At 44.8% G+C, this 23,894-nt stretch overlaps 1 protein-coding gene across 4 annotated transcripts in view; it reads left to right on the top strand.

The window, feature by feature from the left end:
- LOC121308062 (rhotekin-like) overlaps nucleotides 1-23,894 on the top strand; it is a 123,716-nt gene that overhangs the window by 61,922 nt on the left and 37,900 nt on the right. For all 4 annotated transcript variants that reach the window (XM_041240387.1, XM_041240445.1, XM_041240512.1 and 1 more), the window contains exons 2-9: nucleotides 10,695-10,894; nucleotides 11,621-11,682; nucleotides 14,914-14,967; nucleotides 15,921-16,038; nucleotides 16,965-17,189; nucleotides 17,595-17,689; nucleotides 18,769-18,875; nucleotides 19,561-19,692. In XM_041240387.1, the coding sequence (XP_041096321.1) occupies nucleotides 10,695-10,894; nucleotides 11,621-11,682; nucleotides 14,914-14,967; nucleotides 15,921-16,038; nucleotides 16,965-17,189; nucleotides 17,595-17,689; nucleotides 18,769-18,875; nucleotides 19,561-19,692 (993 nt within the window). The remainder of the gene's footprint in view (nucleotides 1-10,694; nucleotides 10,895-11,620; nucleotides 11,683-14,913; nucleotides 14,968-15,920; nucleotides 16,039-16,964; nucleotides 17,190-17,594; nucleotides 17,690-18,768; nucleotides 18,876-19,560; nucleotides 19,693-23,894) is intronic.

Below are 23,894 nucleotides of genomic sequence, written 5' to 3'. Positions count from 1 at the left end.
TTTAGCTATTCTGTAGGGAAGTCTGTGTTGAGGAGCGTGCAGGTCGAGGCACTCAAACCATGGCAGATCTACAGTAAACACCAGCGCAGAAAACTTGCTTGAATGTGGACCACTGTTGTGTTTAAGGGGGTCAGTAAATTCCACAAACTTGGCCGTAAAAGTTTTTCGGGTCCTCATTAAAGAAATGTTCTGATTATGTCCATCTGTCCTGTTCTACATGCTGAACATGATTGTATCTCCTACAGTATAGATGTTTCGGATTCCCTTTGTCTGTAATCTCATCAGCCCTTGATTTTATTCAGATGTGATTATGAAAACCCTTGGCTTGTTTGATATAGACTCCATCATGAAAGTCACTGACTCGCCCCAGTTCTGCAGAGGAGTGTGGTGTGCTCTGCCCTTTCCATGTGCAGATGTGTTGGCTCCGGTCTGACACAGCTGTGCTCCCTGCTGCCATGTCAGGAAACCCTGGCTAAACAGCACAGGAAGTGACTTCACAAAGGCCCACTTTATTCAGAAGCTGTGTCCCAGTTCTAAATCTGGCAGGACTGGGTTTCCTGTTGGCCTGACAGCCTGCAATCCTGCATGCAGAAAAGAGGCCACAATCAGAGACAGCTCAAATATGGATCTAGGGCAAGGTATCAAGGCGTGCTTTATTCCGGGGCTGATGGAGCCTTTGGGATTTTATAAATGTGCTTCTCCTTCATGAAACTGGCAAATTGAAACAGTGTCTAATTTTCATTTCTGGAAACTGTGCATCCAAAGCGATAATAAAATAAAGGCGACCAGCAGTTACCACTGTTCTGAATGATTCAGTCTTCCCATACAGGCAACAGCACCCAGTGTGTTTACAGCATCATCTCTCCACCTGTGCACTAATTACAGCATGTGTAACAGTTAATGTATTTCTTGTGCTCCAATGGCTTTTAGTATGGGGGGGCACTTTGGAAATGGCTGTGTTTTGGGTTAAGTCATAATGTCAAGGGTTAAAGTGGTTTCACCCTTCCAGGTTTTCATATGTTGGAAAACATCGATTGAGAATTGATTAGCAGTTTGCTACGCATGTGGACTGGCAGAGCTGTACTGGTGTTTTTTTCTGAAAAGAGACTAATATTCCAGATAGCAGACTGTTTGGTTCAAATTGCATGTACTGCTTACAATTGATAGAGACCTTGTGTCTACAAGTTTCTTGCCCAACATTGAATGCAAGCTAACGAGATAACAATGCTGTGGACTAGAAGGGAACAGGCTCTAAAGACTTCAGAGAGATCAAGAGAGATAATCCCACTGGCATCAACGGGGGTCGCAAGGAGATAACAAAAGGCAGATGTATGGACCTTTTGTCTCCAGGAGTGTGAAGAATGCACTGAGTTCAGAGGTTGTCACACTAGACTACACACAAAGACACACACACACTAACACTCACACAATAAATTAAATTACCTTTGCAATTGGTTAAGTGTCAGAGAAAGGGGAGGTGGACCATCTATACAGAAGGGTATTTAATGTCATGCAAGCATTGTAATGTTGAGTATTGTGTTTTTCCTGTACCTGGGACCAGACTCCCTGCATATTTCAATAAACCTGGCAACTGACTGAAGAAAAGGACTCTGTGCATTTTCTTGAATCTACTTACTCACCATCTATTTTTTGTAAGTTACTTCATCATATATGCCTGATTACCCACAGTGTAGAGGTAACAAGCGTAGGTGTCTTATTAAACTGATCGGAAAACCAGGAATGGTTCAAACTTCTGTGTAATGGGAGCTATTTCTGTCCCTGTGTGAACTGTAAACCCATCCTTTACAGTAGTTCAGTATGAGTCAAGACTTCTCTGTGCTGTGTCTGTCCACGTATTCATCCTGCAGCCTGCCAGGAAGTAACCATGTGGCTCCGAGCCCCGCTGCCATCTGCACCCCACCACTCTCCTAATGAGCGCCATCTGCTCACCTTGTAGTTCCAGTGTGCTGGTGTAATGGATTGAAATGAGATCCAGGGTCGGAATGCATGTCATATTGCATGGATTCTGTGTGCTGGTGTAATGGATTGAAATGAGATCCAGGGTCGGAATGCATGTCATATTGCATGGATTCAGTGTGCTGGTGTAATGGATTGAAATGAGATCCAGGGTCCGGAATGCATGTCATATTGCATGGATAGAGTGTGCTGGTGTAATGGATTGAAATGAGATCCAGGGTCGGAATGCATGTCATGTTGCATGGATAGAGTGTGCTGGTGTAATGGATTGAAATGAGATCCAGGGTCGGAATGCATGTCATGTTGCATGGATTCAGTGTGCTGGTGTAATGGATTGAAATGAGATCCAGGGTCCGGAATGCATGTCATATTGCATGGATTCAGTGTGCTGGTGTAATGGATTGAAATGAGATCCAGGGTCTGGAATGCATGTCATATTGCATGGATTCAGTGTGCTGGTGTAATGGATTGAAATGAGATCCAGGGTCGGAATGCATGTCATGTTGCATGGATTCTGTGTGCTGGTGTAATGGATTTAAATGAGATCCAGGGTTCGAAATGCATGTCATATTGCATGGATAGAGTGTGCTGGTGTAATGGATTGAAATGAGATCCAGGGTCCGGAATGCATGTCATATTGCATGGATAGAGTGTGCTGGTGTAATGGATTGAAATGAGATCCAGGGTCCGGAATGCATGTCATATTGCATGGATAGAGTGTGCTGGTGTAATGGATTGAAATGAGATCCAGGGTCCAGAATGCATGTCATATTGCATGGATTCAGTATAGAATAGTTATTTATTTGTTGTTTTTTTTTATGCCGTCTCTTTTGAGACTAAGCCATTTTGAGATGCCTTTGGCATGAAAGGCACTACAGTATATCGATGTAATTGTTGCTGACTGTTTGAGATTTCTGATTGCAAGAACAGTAAGTTGCTGTGTCTGTCTTGCCAAATGCCAGGATTTATAATTTAAATGAATTACGAATGGAGTTTACCTTCTGTACAGTGTGTCAACCTACACTATTCTCAACTTAGTGGAATCTATGTCATTGTTGTTCTTCAGTCTTTTAGTTTTTATACCCTGTATACTGTAGTTCTCAACAAGTTGGAAGTGTAAAACATGATATTGTTATGTTTTAATGACTGATTTATACAGAACAGTTTCAATAAACTGCAGAGGCAGTGTAGGGACTGTACTACCTGGTGTGTTTTCGTGCTCAGGCTGCATTCCTAATCAGAAAGCTGGCAGTCATTCAGACACCCAGACCAGCAGCCAGCCTGGCAGGGGACAGCTAGGACCAGCAGCCCTGAGGTCTGCAGGGAAGGTGGCCAGTTGAAACAGCCTACTCCTCCAGGAATCTCAAACAGGGCCGTTCTGCTGACAGCAGCCAATGAAGCAGTTCCCATGCTAGCGCAGCACAGAGAGACACTGCTTGTCATGTTGTCACACAGTGTGCTGCCATCTTTAGGATAAAATGATGTTACAACCCAAAGGACAAAAAAAAAAAAAAAAAAAACCACGGAAACTTTAAAACCTTTTACTGCGCTTTTTGAAAGGGGGGAAAAAAAACACAAATTCAACTTGCAGTACAAGCCCCTAAGTCAAATAGTTGCTGTTTGGAGAGAAAAGAGAGGGTCAAGCTGGCTAGCGCTGTTGCCTGGCAGTGGTGAGGAGCACTCCTCTGACGGCGGGAATGCAAACCTGAGGTATCCAAATCCAGCTGGGCTGCAGAGTAGGCCGTTCAGCCAGAGCTAGCTGGAGAAGCGTGAGCAGAGGTGCATTCAGAGGTCTGCCAAGCAGCGGCTGTGCAAACTGTAGAACATCCCTTCATGCCTGAGGAATCTGAAAACGCTGTGTAATGTGTAGAATCCGTCCTGCTTAATTGGCGTCCTCATTCTTTTGAAATTTGTGAACAATAAAGGTTGCATCCTTTGATAGAGATCAGTATTTAACCCCTGCGCTCTCTTTAAATTCCAACTCAGAAGAGAACACTAGTCTGGCGCAAAATCCCTCTATCCATCAAACTGGTATGTTGGTACTTTGTTAAATATCTTCAAAAATCAATGAACTTTGACTACCAGAATCTGCATGTTTGTTGGCTCTACTTGGCATTGTGATATCACTACTCACAGTACGATAACCTCATCTTTATTGTGTTGTCTTACAGTGTATCTTTTCTAGCAGTTTGCTACGCATGAATCTACAAGATGGAGTGGATGTAAAATAGAAAGCTTGTTCAGTAGGAGTGAACTCCATTTATCACACCCCCTCGCACGTAGACACACAGAGACACTCACACACTTGAAACTGAAGCCCCGCACTGAAAAACCCATTACAGATTAACCTTTTCATTTAGCCACATCTGCAGTCATTTAGAAACCTCACGCTCCATTAGCTGAATCTATTATTTGCAAGTCTACTCGCCATTTAGCTCGGCAGCCCCCTGCTCTGGCAGTATCACGCGCCCTGCACGTTGTTAGCCACCAGCCTGTTCATGCAGGCTGCTTGTACAAGGGCCGCCAGTGCCGCGGGCACACAGATGAGCAGGGGGTTCATACTGCCCATGTCAGTAGGAACATGGCAGCAACTTCGCTTCTAAGCATCGCTACCTACATGGACACTGGTACAGCTGGAGCTAACTGCTGTATAAACCGTGGTTGTGGACTGCGGTTCAGTGAGACTGATAAGAATGCTTTGCAACTGTAGTAATGGAATTGCAGTGTAGTCAAACTACAGCCTACTGCTTGTTGTGGCAGCTGTCTTCATTATAATTGTACTTTTCATTTCCTGCTGAGTTGGACCAAGGGTTCCCCCTACATTCAGCAGGGATGGAAATGTAACTCCCATTGCATAGCAGTTTAATCCATTCATGGCTTTACTATGAGTTTAACATACTTGAGCTTGTTACCTATACAGTGAAGCTCATAGTAAAACCTCTTATTTCTTCCCTGTTGACATCAATTCATTCTCTTGAAACATGCTTTAAAAATAATGCTTTTTTAGGCCTAGATAATTTCCCACATGGAGAAAAATAACTCCCAAAGGTCACCAGATGGGTATTTTTGACCTTCAGTCACATTCTCACCCAGGTGACACTTGAGTTACCCAGCTTTGCATGAACACAACACCTACCATGGAACCCATGTGCTTGATGCATCCCCATCAACCAGGCTTTGGTACCCTTGAGCTGCAATGACCAGAAGGTTAATGCCTTGAAGTCCTGTGGAATTCACTTTTTGCAGTATCAAAGACATTGAGCAGAGCTGCTTAGGAAGCACTGTGTTATAGCTTCATAGACAGGTGGTACAGTAATACATATTTGAACCTGATTTCAGGTATATTGTTTTGTTCATTTCATCCCAGTACTGTATGATGCTGCCTTTGTTTATCCTCCAGGGATTTTAGGTTTGTTATGGCTGCAATACCAAACTACTGAACTCAGGAATTTACCAACCCATTTCTTTTAATATGGTGTGATACTGTTCTGTAAAGAGTAGAACATAATGGGACTCCTTCACAAAGTACCTGAAGATGAGGGGCAGTGAAGTCCCTGCTGTACAGCTGACACTGTGTGTGTGTGTGTCTTTATACACGGTCTATGAGGGTTCAATAAGCCTGTATCCCCCAAGCCAAACAAGACAGACAGCGTTACCTAGAGTTGAGAGGAGGCAGGCTACCCAGGTAGTGAAGCCACTGCAGATACTCGGAGCAGTCTAGCTGCTCGCTCTCCGGGCTCTCTGAGAGGAGACTGGAGCCTCTGGTTCTATTTGCAGCTGTGATTAGGGTTATCTGTTTTGTTGGTGTGAAGACAAGCAGCTCCATTGGTGAGAGGCTGCAAATCTCCCAGCAGTAAAGCGTCCAGACCGACGCTTACAGCGAGCTACAGCAGTGTGACACATTGTTTTAATCCTCTTAAGCACTGGAAGGGAGATTAGTTGAGTTCTGGAACTCAATTTCCTTGGCTCTGTTAAGTAGCTTACCGGGTCCCACTGGTCTGATTGAGGGTGAGTGAGTTGAGGGGTGAAAGGTCCATGCAGAGGGCAGATGGGGAGGCCTGGGGGCCATTCATCACCGGGCGAGCTGCAGACCGTGCAACTGCAGAAAACACATTCCTTCACGCGCTCTGCTGCTGCTTTTAAAAGCTCTTAATAAATCAATTGTATAAATATAAACAAATGACATTACCATCAAAAGAAAATGAGCAGAATGAATTAAAACTACACATTTTCACAAATGATTTTATGTTTTGGAAAATGTAAAATTAATTTTAAGCCTAGTAACTATTCATGACCCTTGCATTAGAGAGAGGGATGGAGAGTGCTACTAGTTCATTAAATAGCAATCTAGTTATTTAGCTCTGATGGAACACAAGGTGAGATGTTAATGGCTGAAAAAGCTGTTTTTCATAAAGGCAGTGGTAACAATTGATAAAAGTTGCCATGGCAATACCTGGTTACCTAATATTTCAAGTTAGCTAATTGCAGGTGAACTGCTGTCCTGTAGCGTGTACTGAGCTTGCCTGGCTCACCCATCAGGGGGCCTCTGTTGCTACAAACATGTGATTCCTTTGATCCTTCACCCCACACACTTGGATTGGCTGTTAGGCGTTAACTCTTCAATGTCTGAAGAGCTTTCTGCTGACAAGTTGTTCACATTTTGGATTCTCTTCCAGTGGGACTCCACTAGTTAGGGAGTGTTTGCAAATAGAGATTTCTTTAACCTAGAGTATTATGAAATAATGCATTTCAAAATGAAAATAAAATGTACTTCTCACATTTGAGATCCAGGGCTCGCAAAATTTTGGTAATGGTACTTGTCCTTTGGGCAGTCCATTGTCGACATTTGGTTGTCCAAAAAAAGAAGTCAAGTTGCCCATAATTGGCCTATGGACTGTGATTGGTACAAAGTACACTGTACTCAATATAGGTACCGTATCTCACGCCAAGGAAATGCATGTACATGGATTAGGGAGTGGTTAACATGTAGAAAGCATAAAGTACTGATTAGAGGAGAAACCTCAGAATGGAGTGTGGTAACCAGCGGAGTACCACAGGGATCAGTATTAGGTCCTCTGCTATTCCTAATCTACATTAATGATTTAGATTCTGGTATAGTAAACAAACTTGTTAAATTTGCAGATGACACAAAAATAGGAAGAGTGGTAAACACTGTTGCAGCAGCAAAGGTCATTCAAAAGTTGCTCCTGGTTTTCTAAAAGTATTTGTCAGAATCTGGAGGTGCATATCTAGCAAGAGACAATGCAGGAATGCAAAACAGAAGATACAATACAAGAAATGTCCAACATTTGAGAACTACGTTGCATTATTTACAAAAAGAATATACAAAGTTGTATACTGCAAGTATACTTGTGTCCAAATAGGATAGTATAATGGTACCAATAGTATACTAAAAACAGACAATTTTTGTACAAGTATACTTGCAGTATGTTACTTTTTGGTAGGGATGATATTGGATTCTGATCCAAACTTCTTTATACCCTCTGTTAAATGCTGAACACTATGGGTGGTGAAAATTAACAAAAATGAAATAACAAATGTGCACACGTTATATATTAAAATGTGCAAGTGTCGTCTATTAAGCATATAAGTCAAATACTAAATACAGTACACCCTTGCAGTAACAACCCTGTTTGGGTCCAAAGCCTTTTGTTCGCTACAGTAAAAGGACAATCCAAAACGAACACTATAAGCTGCTGGAGTAAGATAAGGAAGTCACCTTGGATAAAGGCATTAGCTAAACTATTAATAATATTAGTACTGTTTTACTCTTTGATTTACTTTATTACAGTATTTGTCACTACTAGCATAATAATAATAATAATAATAATAATAATAATAATAATAATAATAATAATAATAATAATAAAAGCAGTGAGATTGTGAATAAAAGTAGAATTACAAGTACAGTACCTATTTTCTGTGGCATGCAGCATCCAGTATTCAGACTATGTCCTATTCATTGAAGAACACAGCACCCCCCAGTAAAGTTTGTTTTGTTTCAATTGCAAATGTTAATTGAAATCTTGGTTCCGTATTTTATATATATATATATATATATATATATATATATATATATATATATATATATATATATATATATATATATATATATATTTGCATTGCATAGAGCATGTAAATAGTATATATCTACACTGGGCTGACGGTTTGGACCCGAGGCTGTTGCTGCACTCGGTACTGTAAGGTACAAGCAAGCACCATACAGTTAAAATACAATTACCGGTACATTCTAATCACATTAAAGGCATGAAAAAAGCGATGTTAACATGATACGTGCTAAATCAGTGATAATAACTATTGGATTTCTTTTTTTTTTGTTTTTGTTTTTTTTTTCTGGGTTGGGAAATAACGTTAACGGTTTAATAAAGGCAACAACAAGATAACAAAATGCAAATCACGGTGAGCAGAGTACAGTAGCTTGCAATTCCAGTCGGCAACTTTGTTTAAAAAAATCACAGTCTTCAATATGAAAGTATTTACCTTGGCTGTCGTAGTGTCCGTTTCCCCTTCGTTTCGGTGAGCAGACAGTCACGTGACACACCAGGCTTGCTTGCGTTGTCAGGGGTTACAGGGGCCACTCACAAGCAATGTGTACGTCACCCCGGAAATCACTCAAGCGTTATAAGCACATTGATCCCTGTAAACGTGTTTTACCGGGATGATCTGTGAGCGGACTCTCGATTGAGAAACCGCTATTTGATTAAAGCACAGAATGTTATCTTGTTATAGAGTAAAAAATCGGATTGCCCGTCGGTCAAGCAGCCAAAAAAACCACGGTGTCACACACAGATTTTTTTGATTGTCCCGGAACGTCGGGCTAGCGATTTTGTGAGCCCTGGGATCTATATAATGACTGGATGTGCAAGGCAGAAAATGGAAGTGATTTGAGAGGCTCTTGAAGTTTTCTTCATCCCCGTCGGGATGGCGGCGGGGCTTGTCCTATGTACATTATGCACACTTCTAGAGAACCGCTCGTCCAATTGTGAAACAGTTTCACCCATTCCAGGATTTATTACGAGCTTGATGAGCCCTAGTGTGTAGGTAACAAGCTCAGGTGTGTCAAATTTAACTCATAGTAAAACAAGGGGTGGATCAAACTGCAGTGCAATGGGAGTCTTATTTGCATCTCTTGTAATGAAACTTGCAAAGGGCCTTTTTATTGTGTCAGTTTGCAGGAGGTCTGAGGGGAGAGCGTTGATACAGGGCAGCAGCGTCTCATCAGACAGCGGGACACAGGCAGTCCTGGTTTGCCTGCTGCCTAGGGGTTTTCAGATTCAATTTGGGGGCAGGAATGGATAATGAAATCAAACATCTCAGCAACTACCGCCTGTGTTCATTTTAAGGCAGAGCGGAGCGGGAACAGGGGAGCTCTGCTTCTCCCTGATCTTTCGGTAACGGAAAGCCAGCCTGCCGCTCGCCTGGAGCGCTGGCTCTTTATTTCATTTTGATAAGGACACAGGCTTCCTGGATTTGATTCGGGATCTTTTTGAATTCAGCCTTGTTTCTTGTACTGTGACATTAAAGAGTACTGGGCAGGGGGTGCCTGGAAAATGGAATTGATTTTATATAAACTGTTGTGTTAAAACAGTAATTTAAAAACCCTATAGGATAGCTCTGTATGAGATGCTTCCACCCTGCAGCCCAGCGCTTTCGTTTACTACAGATCTACTCAAACGCACTGCCTTCCACACTGCAGCCCAGCACTCTAATCACTGAGCTAACCAAACCCACTGTCTTGCACTTTGTGGGACATACGGCAACCAAAAAGAAAAACACATACTGTTCTTTGTCTGCTCATCCCAATTTGATGAAGCCGTGACCTATTTGCTTTCCCAGTACTCCCACCTAACTGGCTGAGCTATTGAAGGCTGTATCTCGGGATCCCCTGTCCAGTTTGATGAAACATTCATTACGAGATTCTCTTCCAGTACATTCATTGTGGCCCTACTGTTCCACGATCCCGACACCTTCAGCGTGGTACTACCAGTTTGTTTTAGTTTGTTTCCATTGTCGGTGTTAGTTGGTGCTGTGGCTCCCAATCCTCTCAAGGGGCTCGCTTAAGTGAGTGATACAGTAAATGTTTAAAGTGCCTGTAATGGTCTAGTCTTTGCTGTAGCTGCCTGCTCACCTCAGCTCCTGCTTAATAATTCATCTCTCTCTTGCTGTGTGTCAGACATTCATTGCAGGTTAGCAGCCATGGGGGTTCATAGAAAGATGGGCTTCATGTCTTCATGGGGTCGTGGGCTAAGGCAGGAGAATGCTGAGGTTTTATTAGAAGATATTGATGAATGACACTACTGCTGAGGCCATGTCCCCATGCTGAGGTTTTAAAGAAAGAAATGTGTGTAAAAATAGCCTGTTTGTACATTCATTTTAATTAGAGTGGCTCTTCTACATGCTGGTGTGCAGATGTGAGATTAGCTCTACTGCATTGGGTTGCATTTACAGCAGTTGATTATGGTTTACCTGCAGTGTCATTTGTGTCGTATTTACTGTCTTTGCATTTCTTCCTACGTCAGAAAACTGCTCACTTGAGTCTTTTTCAGTGTCTTCCAAATGTTTCTAATTGCATTTATAAAGGTGTTTTTAGTATGTCTTGTTTGATAGTTTTGGCTGCAAAAGATGCCTCCCCTGACCCCCATTCCATTGCGCACTGTTTCTGTCACTCTCTGCAGGACAGCGATATCCAGAAGAAGATCGACTATGAGATCCGCATGCGGGACGGGGCGTGCAAGCTGCTGGCTGCCTGCTCGCAGAGGGAGCAGGCCCTGGAGGCTGCCAAGAGCCTGGTGACCTGCAATGCGCGCATCATGGCGTACATGGCAGAGCTGCAGAAGATGAAGGAGGCCCAGGTGATGCAGAGGATGGCCCGCAGGTACTGCAGGGGCTGCCCCTTTTAAACATTTACTGTACTAAAAGCAAAGTGTAATGAAGCACAGTGAAAGCATGGTAAAGCATAGACAGTAAGTGCTGTAAAGAATAGCAAGGCATGATAAAGCATAGTAACAAGCATGGCAAACCAGGGTAAATTAGGATAAATGCAAAGTATAACCATGAGAAGAGCATGACAAAAATACTGTGGTTTGTCCTTATACTTTGATAAGGAGCTTGCTGTAGGTCAGGGCTGCCCATACAGTAGACAGCTCATTGTGCACCACACTCTGAAGTATCCCACTTTCATCCCGCTTGTAAATTGTTTTTTTTTTGGCTATAAGGACCTGGTACTCGATACGGCTCTTCTATCGGTGAAATACTCTCACGCAGGTGGTTCAGTTCAGGTTCAGCTTGAATTATGATATGAAGTATCAGTCCTCGACCATGGCTGTGAGGTCACCAGTGAAAAGGGGGCATCTTGCAAGGGCTAAAATATTTACCAAGTCTGAACAACGATATAATCTGAAAAACACGATCTATACATGAACAGAATCGTGTTTTCTGGAGTAGGTTTAAAAGGTTTTAAAAGAAATCAATGTGGCATTGCTGTGTTATAATTTATTAAACCCTGTTCATTCTCCCCCTCCCCCTTTCTCTCCTCCTCTCTTCCTCTCTGTCCTCCTCTCTCCCCCTCTCTCCTCCTCTCTCCCGCTCTTTCCTCTCTCAGGCCCTCGGACGCTAGCCCCATAGATGATCGGCTGCCATGCAAAGGGAAGGTTGCAATCTCAGGTAGGATAGTGGGAAGCCATGGCGTGAGGTCTCATTCCAAACCTCCAAATGCAATGCAAATTAGCCATACTGCCCGGATCCAGCCTCATCTGAATAAAGCAATGGCACTTCCACAGATCTCAAAATCCGATGTTACTTCTGCAGCCCTGCGTCAGCACTGGAACTTCATACAGAATGTGTTCGTGGTTGACGAGCTGCTAGACAGCTTGAAATATAAAAAATATATAAACCAGTCTCTTGATTAGTTTCCAATACCAGCAGAGAGCGTGATACTGGAGTGACCTCAGGGGAATACCAGCTTTAAACTTCTGTTCCAATTGTGGGCCAATTATTTTTCATTTTCTGTTTTACATGACATTTCAAGCCTTCCCACCCTCTCCCCCTGGTGCGACGCTCCTTTCATGCTGTTCGCCACTGGAAGATATTTATGGTCCGCTGGCTCACTCATGTGCTTCTTGTGATCACGAATCGGAGACCACGGGTTCCTCCCTGTGTCTGCTGGCTTGTTTCTATTGATGGTCATTCGTTCCTCTTGATCCTCTTGATCATATACAGAGCAGCTCTCCAGGGTGCTGTCTCTGGCAGTGTTGCAGGTGAGGGTGGTTGTATACAGAGCAGCTCTCCGGGATGCTGTCTCTGGCAGTGTTGCAGGTGAGGATGGTCGTATACAGAGCAGCTCTCCGGGGTGCTGTCTCTGGCAGTGTTGCAGGTGAGGGTGATCGTACACAGAGCAGCTCTCCGGGATGCTGTCTCTGGCAGTGTTGCAGGTGAAGGTGATCGTATACAGAGCAGCTCTCCGGGGTGCTGTCTCTGGCAGTGTTGCAGGTGAGGGTGGTTGTATACAGAGCAGCTCTCCAGGGTGCTGTCTCTGGCAGTGATGCAGGTGAGGATGGTTGTATACAGAGCAGCTCTCCAGGGTGCTGTCTCTGGCAGTGTTGCAGGTGAGGGTGGTCGTATACAGAGCAGCTCTCCAGGGTGCTGTCTCTGGCAGTGTTGCAGGTGAGGGTGGTCGTATACAGAGCAGCTCTCCGGGGTGCTGTCTCTGGCAGTGTTGCAGGTGAGGGTGGTCGTATACAGAGCAGCTCTCCAGGGTGCTGTCTCTGGCAGTGTTGCAGGTGAAGGTGGTCGTATACAGAGCAGCTCTCCGGGATGCTGTCTCTGGCAGTGTTGCAGGTGAGGATGGTCGTATACAGAGCAGCTCTCCGGGGTGCTGTCTCTGGCAGTGTTGCAGGTGAGGGTGGTCGTATACAGAGCAGCTCTCCGGGATGCTGTCTCTGGCAGTGTTGCAGGTGAGGATGGTCGTATACAGAGCAGCTCTCCGGGGTGCTGTCTCTGGCAGTGTTGCAGGTGAGGATGGTTGTATACAGAGCAGCTCTCCGGGGTGCTGTCTCTGGCAGTGTTGCAGGTGAGGATGGTCGTATACAGAGCAGCTCTCCGGGGTGCTGTCTCTGGCAGTGTTGCAGGTGAGGATGGTCGTATACAGAGCAGCTCTCCGGGGTGCTGTCTCTGGCAGTGTTGCAGGTGAGGGTGGTCGTATACAGAGCAGCTCTCCGGGGTGCTGTCTCTGGCAGTGTTGCAGGTGAGGATGGTCGTATACAGAGCAGCTCTCCGGGGTGCTGTCTCTGGCAGTGTTGCAGGTGAGGATGGTCGTATACAGAGCAGCTCTCCGGGGTGCTGTCTCTGGCAGTGTTGCAGGTGAGGGTGGTCGTATACAGAGCAGCTCTCCGGGGTGCTGTCTCTGGCAGTGTTGCAGGTGAGGGTGGTCGTATACAGAGCAGCTCTCCGGGGTGCTGTCTCTGGCAGTGTTGCAGGTCAGGATGGTTGTATACAGAGCAGCTCTCTGGGGTGGTGTCTGGCAGTGTTGCAGGTCAGGATGGCTGTGTACAGAGCAGCTCTCCGGGGTGCTGTCTGGCAGTGTTGCAGGTCAGGATGGCTGTATACAGAGCAGCTCTCCGGGGTGCTGTCTGGCAGTGTTGCAGGTGAGGATGGTTGTATACAGAGCAGCTCTCCGGGGTGCTGTCTGGCAGTGTTGCAGGTGAGGATGGTTGTATACAGAGCAGCTCTCCGGGGTGCTGTCTGGCAGTGTTGCAGGTGAGGATGGTTGTATACAGAGCAGCTCTCCGGGGTGCTGTCTGGCAGTGTTGCAGGTGAGGATGGTTGTATACAGAGCAGCTCTCCGGGGTGCTGTCTCTGGCAGTGTTGCAGGTGAGGATGGTCGTATACAGAGCAGCTCTCCGGGGTGCTGTCTCTGGCAGTGTTGCAGGTGAGGATGGTCGTATACAGAGCAGCTCTCCGGGATGCTGTCTCTGGCAGTGTTGCAGGTGAGGGTGGTTGTATACAGAGCAGCTCTCCGGGGTGCTGTCTCTGGCAGTGTTGCAGGTGAGGATGGTTGTATACAGAGCAGCTCTCCGGGGTGCTGTCTGGCAGTGTTGCAGGTCAGGATGGCTGTATACAGAGCAGCTCTCCGGGGTGCTGTCTGGCAGTGTTGCAGGTGAGGATGGTTGTATACAGAGCAGCTCTCCGGGGTGCTGTCTGGCAGTGTTGCAGGTCAGGATGGCTGTATACAGAGCAGCTCTCTGGGGTGCTGTCTGGCAGTGTTGCAGGTGAGGATGGTTGTATACAGAGCAGCTCTCCGGGGTGCTGTCTGGCAGTGTTGCAGGTCAGGATGGTTGTATACAGAGCAGCTCTCCGGGGTGCTGTCTGGCAGTGTTGCAGGTCAGGATGGCTGTATACAGAGCAGCTCTCCGGGGTGCTGTCTGGCAGTGTTGGCAGGTGTTGCAGGTCTGGCAGGATGGCTGTATACAGAGCAGCTCTCCGGGGTGCTGTCTGGCAGTGTTGCAGGTTAGGATGGCTGTATACAGAGCAGCTCTCTGGGGTGCTGTCTGGCAGTGTTGCAGGTCAGGATGGCTGTGTACAGAGCAGCTCTCCGGGGTGCTGTCTGGCAGTGTTGCAGGTCAGGATGGCTGTATACAGAGCAGCTCTCTGGGGTGTGTCTGGCAGTGTTGCAGGTCAGGATCTGTGTACAGAGCAGCTCTCCGGGGTGCTGTCTGGCAGTGTTGCAGGTCAGGATGGCTGTATACAGAGCAGCTCTCCGGGGTGCTGTCTGGCAGTGTTGCAGGTCAGGATGGCTGTATACAGAGCAGCTCTCCGGGGTGCTGTCTGACAGTGTTGCAGGTGAGGATGGTCTCTCTGATGCTTGTGACATGCTTCTGTTTTTATGTGCCCTGCCAGATCTCCGAATCCCTCTGATGTGGAAGGACACGGAGTACTTTAAGAACAAAGGAGGTAAGGCTGGCTTAGAAGTCACACCCACGCTATACTGTGGCGAAATGGGAGAAGACTTGTAGTGAAGCACACCTTGGACAGGGAGCACGGCTCCATCCTACTGGCATTGCCAGCTCAGCATACGTCACAACAGCTTGTAGACTCTGCTGGCTATGCATGGCACAGAAGCAGTAAAGAGAAAGTGTTTGCGACACACACTCAGGTCTCACAATAGTAGCACTAACACATATAAATCGAATGCAAACCATATCTATGGGGACACATCACAGCTCCCAAGTGGTGCAACCGGTAAAAGCACTCCGTGTGGAGTGCAGGATGCGCCCTATAGTCTGGAGATTACCGGTTTGAGTCCAGGCTATTCCACTGCCGACTGTGGACGGGAGTTCCCAGGAGGCGGCGCACAATTGGCCGAGCACCGCCCGGATGGGGAGTGCTTAGGTCGGCCAGGGTGTCCTTGGCTCACTGCGCACCAGCGACCCCTGTAGACTGACTGGGCGCCTGCGGGCTTGCCTGTACGTTGCCCAGAGCTGCGTGGTCCTCCGACGCTGTATCTCTGAGGTGGCTGTATGGCAGGCCTGCAGAGTGAAAAGCAGAGGGTGGCTGACAGCACATGTTTCCGTGGCAGCAGTGAGCCGGGTTGAAATAATAAAAATAATTGTGCTTTCCAAATGAGAAAAAATATTGCCGAAAAAAAGAACTCATCAGACATACACCTGATATTTATAGTAATATAGTTTGTTTACAGGTGGTTTAGTTAAGTACAGGCTGGAGACAAACCTTTATTCCTTTTCAGTATGACTTAATTCTGTATTTATCCTTTATTTGCATTAAATAGTTTTAGTTTCATTAAATATTCACTAATATAGATTTACTTTAAATCCTATTGTTTTATGTAGTAACATTGTAATACTGTATTGTGTTATATTGTAATTGTGATGCTGTTTCTCCTGCAGACCTGCACCGCTGTGCTGTCTTCTGTCTGCTGCAGGTGGGGGCTGAGATCTACGACACAGACATGGTGCTGGTGGACCGAACGCTTACAGACATCTGCTTTGAAAACGGCATCGTCTTGTGAGTCGCTCTCTCTCCATGTAACGCTGAGCAGCTGCTCCTGGTAGCACCTAAGGTCGTTTTTCAGGCAGTTTTTTGTCTCGTTGTTGATGGTTTTGTATGAAAATGTGACCGGAAACAATGTTGGCCAGAAGCGGTTCCCTTGTGTCTCTCCTCGGCCTTTAGTTTCCCCAGTAAGAGCTACACATACGTTCCAAGCCTGTCTATGAGGCTTACCTGACTGGCTTTAAAGAGTCCCATATTGAAAGAAAACAATAACAATGATGGTAAGGATAATGAGAATAAAAGTAAAAGGATGGGAAACGGGACACTCCCAAAAAAGCATTTGCTCTGTGGAAAAAACCTATTTGAACATGCTGTTTCTGAAATTGTGCTAAAGGGGGCTATGTGGCAGAGTAAAGCTCTGCCCTTTTTAAATTGGCAGGGATGGGGTTAATTTCGCCTACCTGCCTGGGCTTATTATGTTCAGGTGGCTGAGGTTGATTAGTTGATTAGGTTAATTAACGATCAATCAGCGCCCAGCCACCTGACATAAAAGGAGGCCTCTGCTTCTCATTTGGGAGGAGAGAGCTGAGGAAGGAGGTTGGTGTTTGTGGTTTTTGTGATTTGTGAATCGTGAATCCAGTGAAGGCATTGCCCAGCCTGGAAATTGAATTTTGTAAGTTTTGTTTTTTTGTATTGCTTTCTTTGTGTTTAAATCCCATTATTTTGCCCTTGTGCACTTTATTTTTGTGTTTATTTATAATAAAATCGTTATTTTTTTTTTTAACTGCAGTCTGTCTCTGGGCCTCTATCCACTCGCCAGCCTGCCACAGGCTACAACAGGTTCAACTAGAAAACAAAAAAAAGACGTCCGAGAACTGTAGTGAGGAAAGCATTGTATTTTATTATGGCAGTGTTATTAACCCCGCTCTCCCCCCCTGCAGTAGTGAGGCAGGCCCTGGGTTCCAGTTGAAGCTCGACCTGTACAGCTGCTGCACGGAGGAGGAATTCTCGATGGGCAGCACGCCCAAGAAGCTGGCGAGCAAGCTGAGCAGCTCCCTGGGGCGCTCGTCAGGGAAGAAGGTGCGGGCCACGCTGGACCCCGGGGGGAGCAGTCCAGTCAGCAATGGGGGGGGCAGCCCTCTGCTCCTCCCTGCACCCACCGTGCCGTAAGTGTGACAGGGAGAGACGCTGCTCATTCAGAAAGGGGAGCAGGTCAGATACATAAACTTCAGCAGTACAGTATACAATGAAATGTTGGATTCCTATACCGTTATAAAAGTTTACCACAGTACTATCATAGCAAAGTGTAATAAAGAACAGTTAAAGCACGATAAAGCACAGGTAAGCATTGTAAAGCACAGAGAGGTGTGATAAAGCATATTAATAAACATGGCAATCCTAGGTAAAAATGCATGGGAAAAGTACAAAAATACCATGGTAAATGTTTATAAGGGATAACCCGGCTCCTCTGATGCTTCTGAGAATGTCTATAAAGGGCAGGGTTGGTTACAGCACAGCGTGCAGTCAGAGGCGTTAATCTTTCCCTTTGTTTTTTTTTGTGTGTCCTGCAGTGGTCCAAAGTACCACCTCCTCGCTCACACCACACTGACCCTCACTAATGTCCAGGACAGCTTCCGAACGCATGACCTCACCATCTCCGGCAATGGTAACCACTTTCACAACCTTGGAATTGGAGTCAACCTGCAGTCATAATAATACCAATAAAAATAACAATCACTTTACTGTTCCAGGTTACAGAGGAAGTAGCTTCAATTTATGAAATATCTTCTTACTTTAAGCGCAGCACAAAGACCAGGATTTCTGAGATCAATCAGCTTCTTGGAACGGGACAAGCACCGATGGGCTGAATGGCAATGGCCTGCTCTCATTCATGCATTGTCTTATGTTACTTAAGTTATCCTGCTCTGTCATCCCCTTGCTTCTCTGCCTCTCTCCCCCTGCTCTCCCCCAGCTCTCTCTAGTGTCAGCAGCTTGCAGTGCTTTACACTGACAGACCGTGACAGACTGTGACCTGGTTGCCATGGTGATTGACTCTGAGAAACATACAAGTCCACAAAGAGTGGCTTTAATGGAGTCGTACATCTCTGTACTGAACACAGTCATGCAGTGTGTGTGTGTATACACTGTATACATGGATGTTATAAAACAAACCACTCCACGAGATGAAGTTTATTATCTATTGTGTTTAGCGACTGTACAGATGAGACATGTGTATTGTAGTGGCCTCCTGTCAGACATAAGCTTAATTCGACTTCCCTTCTAAATATTACAGTGACAAATCTTTATAACAGCACATACAAAGTGAAAAAAACAGTAATCAAATTTTCACCGGTAACACAGGCTTAATATGGAATACGGAATACACTGCTGTAAACCATCTGTATAGTGGGCCCTGCTTGTCACTGCCTGTCTGCCCTCAGCCTCTCCTCCCCCTCCCCTCCACTGCCCCCTCTCACTGCCTGTCTGCCCCCAGCTTCCCTTCCTGTCCACTGCATCCCTCTCACTGCCTGTCTGCCCTCAGCCTCTCCTCCCCCTCCCCTCCACTGCCCCCTCTCACTGCCTGTCTGCCCCCAGCTTCCCTTCCTGTTCACTGCATCCCTCTCACTGCCTGTCTGCCCTCAGCCTCTCCTCCCCCTCCCCTCCACTGCCCCCTCTCACTGCCTGTCTACCCCCAGCTTCCCCTCCTGTCCACTGCGCCCCTCTCATTGCCTGTGTCTGTTGCAGAGGAGTGCTCCTTCTGGCTGCCTCTCTATGGCAGTGTGTGCTGTCGTCTGGCCGCCCAGCCCTTGTGTATGACCCAGCAGATGATGGCCGGCTGCCTCAAGTTCAAGGTGAGTCCAAACACTTAATACAGATGCTCTGTTGAATGCAAGGTGATAGGAATCCCTGTGGAGAGTGCAGGATCCGGGCCCTCGCTCGTTCTCCAGTATGTTGATCAAGCAGCAGGTGTCCCGACGCACTGTTCACTGCGACCGCAAGCCGTTTTGATTTCATTTGCCAGGGCACTGATCTGCTGTCCATCCTTGGGGTTCCGACAGCAGTGACTGGAGAAAGTAATGGGTAGAAATGATCTACTGTACAGTGGGATGAATACAAGCAGTATTGCTGCTACACTTCCAGTATTTAGTTTCTAAGTGAGGAAAAAAAAAACGGGTAATGTTGCAAAGTTCCGTTGTGTTATTTCATAGTACATTTTAAAATCCGATGCACACTCAGCACTGGAGTGAATGCAGAGTGAGTGCCACCCATTGCCTTTTCTTAGCAACCAGTTGACATTTTTTATGGCTTTGGCGCTCCTGCAGGGAATTAAATCAAAACCGGCATGGGCTGTTTCTCCTCATCATACTATAGCGCACCCCTCTGGCCAGATGAGCTCAGGCTGGCCTTTATCCTCCAGTGGCCCGTTGCTCGCTGACATCCTTTGTCGAGCCCCTGGGTATATAGAGGCATTGATTTGTTTGGCCCAGGAGAGGACAGCATTTGTGAATGAGCTTCTTGTCCTGCTCTCTTTCACAGCAACAGGTGGGAGATCATCCAAACTGGACAAAGATCTACGCCGTCTTGAAGGGAACAAACCTCTTCTGCTACAACCGGGCGGAGGATGTAGAGGCCAAAGTGGAGCCTGCCTTCACCATCGCCATCAACAAGGTAGGCACTCCTCTTAGCTGGGAGGTGTTACTGCAGCAGGTCTGTACTATCGAGGCTGATTCCTAGTGTTCAGCATTATAGTGCACAAGAGGATTGACCCTCAGGGGTTGGGATAAGTTGTATAAAGGAAACTAAATAAGAAATTCCGAAAACATATAATATATGGCCCCCCCCCCCTCCAGAAATAACCCAATATCACTATTCCTTCCTGTATCTTCATGACATAGTAAAAATAATTATTATTTAATTACATTGTGTAACACAATTTTTGTTCCTGGGTAGTAAGTGTTATTTCCTAATTGCTTATGCCTCAAAAGTATAAAACATGACTATTATTCCCCACAAACTTTGCTTTTGTGACCAGGACAGTGATATTTAAAAATATCACTATTTCCAATGGGAAAACGGGCAAATGTGTGTCTTTTCGTTCACATAGTCAGAAAAAAACAACATATGAATCCAAATTAACATGTATTTATACTAAAGTAATACAAAGATGACTACGAAAGATTTAGAAGTGAGTAGTTTTTCAAGATTTACAATTACTGTATTTGCAGTATAATCGTAAATCTCGAAAAACTACTCGCTTCCAAATCTTTTGAGTGGAGCTGAATAGTGTAATTTCAGTATCTGGCCACTAGGTGGTAGTGTTCTATGCAAGACTCTGAAGGACAAACCTTAATCTGGGGGGGGTGGGTGGGTCCCGTTTTGGGAGCTGTCTAACAAATACAATTCAGACTGAGCTGTGTGCCCTGCTCTGAATGTGTCTCGGTGTCTGTCTGCAATGGGCTGTCAGACTGAGCCCTGCTCTGGGTTATAGAGGGGGGCATCATTCTAATGACATCAGGCTGAGATGACGCAGAAGTGAGCAGTCAGCCTTCGATTACCTCCCTTTACTGGAGCCTTGGATCTTCAGCATGGGGAGAAACACAGTGCAGCCTCGTTGCAGACTGCACAGCACACACTCAGAGGGGGCAGGATTATTATTATTATTATTATTGTTATTATTGTTAGTAGTAGTATTAATGCTGACCCATTTTAACTACATTATATTGTAGTGTTGGGACAAATAGAGCAAAATGTATTCGGTGGCAAAAATATTCCTGTCCATGCAAATAACAGAATTTCTAAATGTCTAAAATATCTCAAATATATTATAAATATATGAACCAGAGCCTAGCTCGCTCCTGTACAGGACAGTGTTTCTCCTTTCGTTTCTTTATAGGTGATTTAATGGGGTACCAGGTTAATTGTACTCCTGAGAAATGTGTCTTTTTATTGTAATTTTGGTACAAATTGTCCAGCTAATTAAAAAATGAAGAATATTCATTTACATTTTGAACGAATATTCAAAAATCCACATTTGCCCGAACACCACAATATTGTATTGTCAGCAGAACATTCAAGCATTTAATTTTCCAAAGTATTTCAGATGTTTTTGAACAGGGCTGGGTAATCATTTGCATTTCTGATTTTATCAGTTTGTTTTCTTAAGAGAATAACAAATGAGCACAGATTTCAGATATCCTGTATAAACAGAACCTGCTTCATTCCTGTGGATCATCTATGGAAGCTTTTGCCTTTTATAGGAATTAGTCCAGGAAATACTGGCGTTTATCATTATCACCCTTGTTTTAATTATTATAATTATGATTATCTTTATTTTTGTTATTGTAATCATCACTATTGTTGTTGTCACTGGTATTATTATTAGTAGTAGTCATTGTAGTAGTAGTATATTTATTGCATTTATATACCACTTTTTATACAAAAGCATTGCAAAGCATTATACAGTACATAGCAGAAGTAAAAGAACAAACCACAATACATTTGTGTAGCAAGTCACACATACAGCTGCCATAGTCAGACCATTTAAATAACAGTATACACATAATACAATAACAGCAATGTTAAAGTTACATTGAAACCCACCAAGATAAGAAAGCCAACAAAGGCAGAGCACTGCAGAATTTAGGAGCTCTACAAGAAAAAGCCCTCCCTCCTCCCGTGTTGCTTTTGTTGACCTCGGGAATAACCAGCAGCCCCCCGCATCCTGTGATCTCAGAGTTCAGTTTGGAAGATATGGGGTCAGTAACTCCTGCAAATAACTAGGTGCTAATCCATTCAGAGCCTTGTAAGTGAACAGCAAAATCTTCAGGTCAATTCTGTACTGCACAGGAGCCGGTGTAAAGCAGCAGGAGGAGGTGGGTTTGTTTTTATTGACACCGTGTCAGTTTTCAAGTTTTATTAGAAAGCTCTTGAAAGAAGCTTTACAATGATAGTAACTCTACCTTTGCCAGCCACATGGATAACAATGATGTGAAAAGTCATCCAAGCGGTAATAGTTGCAAGCTTCAGACGCGCTGTCCTTGTGAGGAGCTCTTCTTTATCTTGCATACATCACCTGTCCAGTAATACTGTGCAGCACGATGTCGTGTGCTGTGCTGTCGAGAGCGGTCAATACAGTAGCTGCTGAGACTGAGGCAGCTTTAACGCCCCTCATATCGACCTGTCTGCTGGAAGCAGCCCTGTGCATTTCTAATGCCTTTTCTCCTGTCAGCGGTCACAGAGTTCAGTGCTGTGAGTCTGCGGTTTTCCCACACTTTCACCATGGTTATACTGTGCAATTGCCACAGCTCACCAGGTTTTGCCATGTTTTTAAATATTTTTCCATACCTCTTCAGATTTTACAGTACTGTGCTTTACCATGCTTCCACTGTACTTCCCACTTTGCCAGGCTTTAGGAATGTTTATAAGGGGCACCATGATACTGAAGTTGCTGAGTCCTGCTGTACATGGAGAGGACTGAACACTTCATGTGATGTTCCAGATTGTAGCCCTGGTGCAGACAGTCAACACGGGAATAGACTCAGAGCCACATTGATTAGGGGCTTTACTCCAAATGGCAATAAGCAGCCTTGTTCTGTGATTGCAAATTAAACTGTGTGTATTTATGTCATTAACTGTCGTTATTTAGGTTAAAAAAAAAAAAAAAACTTTTAGTTTAAAACGTGACTATAAAAACAAAAAACTAACAAACGTGTTTCTACAATATAGAGCTCTACCTTGTGGTAGATGACCGTGACTGGAGTTATGCGTCCCGAGCTGTAGGCGGGGGCACTAACAAAAGTCAAGGTCATCTACTGCACAGTAGAGCCCGCATCGGGAGGGCTCTATCGCTATTCGAAAACCATTTATTTCTTTTTCTCTTTTAAAAAAACAACAACTTTAAAACCTTTATTTACCTTGAACTTCTGATATTTTGCTAGGTAACATTCCGCTGAGGAAAATAGTCCCTAACATAATTAGAATATAAAAACGACGCACACGTAGAGAACATAAGAACATAAGAACATAAAGTTTACAAACGAGAGGAGGCCATTCGGCCCATCTTGCTCGTTTGGTTGTTAGTAGCTTATTGATCCCAAAATCTCATCAAGCAGCTTCTTGAAGGATCCCAGGGTGTCAGCTTCAACAACATTACTGGGGAGTTGATTCCAGACCCTCACAATTCTCTGTGTAAAAAAGTGTCTCCTATTTTCTGTTCTGAATGCCCCTTTTTCTAAACTCCATTTGTGACCCCTGGTCCTTGTTTCTTTTTTCAGGCTGAAAAAGTCCCTTGGGTCGACACTGTCAATACCTTTTAGAATTTTGAATGCTTGAATTAGGTCGCCACGTAGTCTTCTTTGTTCAAGACTGAACAGATTCAATTCTTTTAGCCTGTCTGCATATGACATGCCTTTTAAGCCCGGAATAATTCTGGTCGCTCTTCTTTGCACTCTTTCTAGAGCAGCAATATCTTTTTTATAGCGAGGTGACCAGAACTGCACACAATATTCAAGATGAGGTCTTACAAGTGCATTGTACAGTTTTAACATTACTTCCCTTGATTTAAATTCAACACTTTTCACAATGTATCCGAGTATCTTGTTAGCCTTTTTTATAGCTTCCCCACATTGCCTAGATGAAGACATTTCTGAGTCAACAAAAACTCCTAGGTCTTTTTCATAGATTCCTTCTCCAATTTCAATATCTCCCATATGATATTTATAATGTACATTTTTATTTCCTGCGTGCAGTACCTTACACTTTTCTCTATTAAATGTCATTTGCCATGTGTCTGCCCAGTTCTGAATCTTGTCTAGATCATTTTGAATGACCTTTGCTGCTGCAACAGTGTTTGCCACTCCTCCTACTTTTGT

Source organism: Polyodon spathula, chromosome 1, assembly GCF_017654505.1.
Source record: "Polyodon spathula isolate WHYD16114869_AA chromosome 1, ASM1765450v1, whole genome shotgun sequence".
NCBI lineage: Eukaryota > Metazoa > Chordata > Actinopteri > Acipenseriformes > Polyodontidae > Polyodon > Polyodon spathula.
This window is presented reverse-complemented; position numbering and strand designations above follow the sequence as displayed.